Source organism: Penaeus monodon, chromosome 18 (assembly GCF_015228065.2).
Source record: "Penaeus monodon isolate SGIC_2016 chromosome 18, NSTDA_Pmon_1, whole genome shotgun sequence".
NCBI lineage: Eukaryota > Metazoa > Arthropoda > Malacostraca > Decapoda > Penaeidae > Penaeus > Penaeus monodon.
Genome location: NC_051403.1, coordinates 44,572,872 through 44,577,871, shown reverse-complemented (window position 1 = coordinate 44,577,871; position 5,000 = coordinate 44,572,872). Strand labels below are relative to the sequence as shown.

General features: G+C 36.7%; 1 protein-coding gene across 1 annotated transcript in view; it reads right to left on the bottom strand.

Annotated features, from left to right (window-relative positions):
- Window positions 1–5,000, bottom strand: part of LOC119584798 (xanthine dehydrogenase/oxidase-like) — a 31,022-nt gene that overhangs the window by 18,614 nt on the left and 7,408 nt on the right. Inside the window, exon 5 of the mRNA XM_037933442.1 lies at window positions 183–302. Coding sequence (XP_037789370.1) covers window positions 183–302 — 120 coding nt within the window. The remainder of the gene's footprint in view (window positions 1–182; window positions 303–5,000) is intronic.

The following is a 5,000-nucleotide window of genomic DNA, read 5'->3' as shown; positions in this document are numbered from 1 at the left end:
GAGAGAGAGAGAGAGAGAGAGAGACAGAACAAACAAACAGACACAGAAACAGAGAGAAACAACAAATAAAAACAAACTTGCAACAAACAGGAGACACACCACATCACCGCCGATCTATATAAATCAAAGAAAAACACATTTATTAAACAACGTAACGATATTGCAAAGGATAACAACCCTACCTCCATTCGTTGCGCTGAGTCTGCAACATTTCTCACGACCACAGCCAATGTTGCTATCGTTGCAAAAGGTTCCAAAGCCATCGAGAATCGGACGATAGCCTGTACAGCGGCACAAATTCCCTGAAATAAAACATAGGTAGATAGATTAATAGATAGATAGATAGATGGATGGATAGATGGATAGATAGATAGATAGATAGATAATTAGATAGATAGATAGATAGATAGATAGATAGAGAGAGAGAGAGAGAGAGAGAGAGAGAGAGAGAGAGAGAGAGAGAGAGAGAGAGAGAGAAATGGATAGATAGATAGATAGATAGATAGATTGATAGACAGATAGATAGGTAGATAGATAGATATATGGATGGATGGATGGATAGATTGATAGATAGATAGATAGATAGATAGACAGATAGATAAAGAAGAGAGAGAGAGAGAGAGAGAGAGAATGGATAGATGTAGATAGATAGATAGATAGAGAAGACGAGGAGAGAGAGAGAGGAGAGAGAGAGAGAGAGAAGAGGAGAGGATGAGATAGAGAGAGATGAGAAATAGAGATAAAAGATAGATAGATAGATAGATAGATCAATAGATAGATCAATAGATAGATAGATAGATAGATAGATAGATAGATAGACGGATGGATAGATAGATAGATAGATAGATGGATAATAGATAAAGAGATAGATATATAGGTAGATAGATAGATGGATAGAGCGATGGATAGATAGATGGATAGATAAATAAATAGATAGATAGATAGATAGATAGATAGATAGATAAATAGTTGAATGATGAATAATCAGTTAATTAATGAAAAATAACAATAAATGAAAAATGAAATAAATAAATAAATTGATATGAAAATAATAAATTAGTAAATAAATGAATGAAAAATAAATGAATAAACAAATATCTAAATAAACAGGTAGATAAGAATGTGAGAAAATAATAAAAAAAAATAGATAAATGAATTAATGAATAAAATATAAATAAATAATAAATGAATAAGTAAATAGATAGATAGATGAATAGATAAACAAATTGATAGATTATTAAATAAACGAAATATATACAAAGATAAATATATAGATATAGAAGTAAATTAATTAATTTACATATATATGTAAATAAAAATATAAACCAAAAGAATCATAATTTTAATCAATCAAAAAATCAATCGATAAACAATTAATAAAGAGAAAAAGGTAAACAAAACATCCAGGGGATACGACGCTAAAAGCAAGAGCGGCGACACCGAAGATTGACTGATTGATTAAATGAATTCATAAATTAACATGAATTAATAAACTGATAAATTAAAAAATATATAGAGTAACAAATAATAAAGATAAAGATAAAGATCAATGAATAATGAAAGCCAAGGGGATACGACGCTAAAAGCAAGAGCGGCGACTGAGATTGACTGATTGATTAACAAACAAATGAATAACAAATAATTAAAGAGATAAATAAACAGATAGATAGACAAATAATTAAGATAAAGATAAAGATAAAGATCGGTGAATAAAGAAAACATCAAGGGGATACGACACTAAATTGATTAATTGATTGATTGGTTGATTAACAAACAAATGAATTCATAAATTAACATGAATTAATTAATTAACAAATGAATGAATACATAAATTAGCAAATAATAAAGATAAAGATAAAGATCAGTGAATAAAGAACCTCAAGGGGATACGACGCTAAAAGCAAGAGCGGTGACACCGGAGATTGATTGATTGATTAACAAACAAATGAATAATGAATAATTAAAGAGATAAAAACAGACAGATAGACAAATAATTAAGATAAAAATAAAGGTAAAGATCAGTGTATAAAGAAAACATCAAGGGGATACGACACTAAAAGCAAGAGCGGCGACTGGGATTGATTGATTGATTAACAAACAAATGACTAACAAATAATTAGAGAGACAAATAAACAGAGAGACAGGCAAATAATTAAGATAAAGATAAAGATGAAGATCAGTGAACAGACGAAACAAGGGGATACGACACTAAAAGCAAGAACGGCGACACAGGGCATTGAATAACAAACAAATGAATACCAAACAAATACAAAATAAATAAATAACAGAGATAAAGATAAAGATAAAGACAGAAATAAAGATAAGTGAACAGACGAAACATCGAGGGGATACGACGCTAAAAGCAGGTGCGGCGACACTGGAGACTGAATAAAAAATGAAAACAAACAAATACAAATCAAATAAATAAATAATAAATAACTAATAAAAATAAAAATAAAGATGAAGACAAAGATAAAGATAAGTGAACAGACGAAACACCGAGGGGATACGACGCTAAAAGCAGACGCGGCGACACAGAAGACTAAATAAAAAAACGAATGAAAACAAACAAATAAAAAAAAATTCAATAAACAATAAATAATAAAAATAAAGATAGAGATAAAGACAAAGATGACGATAAGTGAACAGACGAAACGCCGAGGGGATACGACGCTAAAAGCAGACGCGGCGACACCGGAGACTCTCGCGTGAGCTTCCTTTTCACCGCCAACCGCAGACATTTCTCTCTCTCGTCTTGCATGATCAGGCACGACCTCCCTGGGTCTTACGTTGAGGAAGGAAGGGAGGGAGGAAGAGGGGAGAGGGAGGGAGGGAGGAGGGGGGTAAGGGAGGGAGGGAGGAGGGGGTAAGGGAGGGAAGGGAGGGAGGGAGGTAAGAAGGTGGAGATGGAGAGGGAGGGAGGAAGGAGGGGGGAGAGAGGAAGGAGGAAAAGGAGAGGGGAGAGGGAGGAAGAGGAAGGAGGGAGGAAGAGAGGGAGGGAGAGGAGAAAGGGGAAGGGGGGAGGAAAAAAGAGGGAGATAATAGAAACAGACATACAGGAGAGAGAGAAAGGAGATGAGAAGGAAGAAGAAAAGGAGGGAAGGAGAGAGAGAGGAAGAAGGAGAAAAGAGAGAGAGAGGAGGAAGGAGGGAGAGGAGGAAAGGGGAAGGGAGGAGAGAGAGAAGAAAGAGAGGAGATACATACATACATACAGAAGTAAGGAGACAGACAGAAAAGATAGACAGATAGAGACAAAAGGAGGGAGAGAGAGAGAGAGAAAAAGAGAGAGAAGAGAGGAGAGAAGGAGAGAGAGAGAAGAGAGAGAGAGAAAAAGAGAGAGAAGAGAAGAGAGAGAGAGAAGAGAGAGAGAGGAGAGAGAGAGAGAGAGAGGAGAGAGAGGGAGAGAGGAGAGGAGAGAGAGAGAGAGAGAGAGAGAGAGAGAGAGAGAGAGAGAGAGAGAGAGAGAGAGAGAGAGAGAGAGAGAGAGAGATCATCTTTTGAGTTTCTTCACACGAATATACTTTTTTTCACAACAATGAAGCAAATTCTCTTTTATATCAAAATCCTCGTAGCTAGAACTGTAAAGGTATTATCAAAGAAAAAACAAAAAACTAATAGTCATCGCTTATGTAAATACTTGGATGAATGAAAAACCACACACACACACACACACACACACACACACACACACAAACACACACACACACACACACACACACACACACACACACACACACACACACACACACACACACACACACCACACACACACACACACACACACACACACACGCACACACACCACACACACACACACACACACACAGGTCGTGTGGTAAGCATCTTATATCTCTTTATATCTTCAATTCCATGTTAGTAAACAAAGTTTGTATACTAACTTACGAAACATTTTTTCTTTATATATTCCTACCTGAATCTTTGATCTTTTAAATACGATTTCTTTGTGTGACTCATACACCAGTTGTCAATGCACAAGTGACCATAGAGATTTTTCTTTTTTAGAAAATTTTCTGGTGCATGCCTGTCTCGCTGAGTAAAGGATTTTAGCCTCTGGCATATGTGCAGTGATGTGCTAGTTTAGAATCAAGCACGCCTTTTAAGAGAACAGTGACATTTGAAATATTACACGACCATAGACTAATGGAAGCGTGGAACAGGCAGGGTACTATGGTAGGTTCAGTAGTCTAACCATCCATGCGAGTGCACACACAAATCGCCCTCATGCCTGTGTGTGTGTGTGTGTGTGTGTTTGTGTGTGTGTGTTGTGTGTGTGTGTGTGTGTGTGTGTGTGTGTGTTTTGTGTGTTTGTGTTTGTGTGTGTGTGTGTGTGTGTGTGTGTGTGTGTGTGTGTGTGTGTGTGTGTGTGTGTGTGTGTGTGTTGGTGTGTGTGTTGTGTGTGTGTGTGTGTGTTTGAGTGTGTGTGTGTGTGTGTGTGTGTGTGTGTGTGTGTGTGTACACATGCGCATCGCCTGGTAGTACACAGCAGATGCAGAATATGTCTGGCGGAAATTTAGTCCTAACTGAAAAGGGATAGAGAGATAGCATCCCTAGTTAGCTGGATCTGCGAGCAAAGAAAAGAAAAGAAAAGACTTAGGGGCCTTTACATTGCTTATTTTATAGCTCCTGGCCCAAATATAAATCTACGATGGATGACACGGCATGGCACGAGGCATTCCGCTTCATGAAAGGGCCATATTATCAGTGTTACCCCATTAATTACACTGATAACCAAATCCTGACGTATTAGGCCATTCTACCCAGCTTGTACAAACTCACGGAGCTGATTTAAGGTAAAGCTCCTGACAAGACAGAGACTCGGTTGAAAAAAAAATGGTATTCACCTGAACGAATAGAAAATCTTTCATCCCTTGATTTCGACTACAGAAAAAACGGTCCCTTTCTGATATAGAGACGAAAAATACCAATTACTTCCACGCCCTTAAGATATGAAAATTCAAATACAAATAAACATTACATTG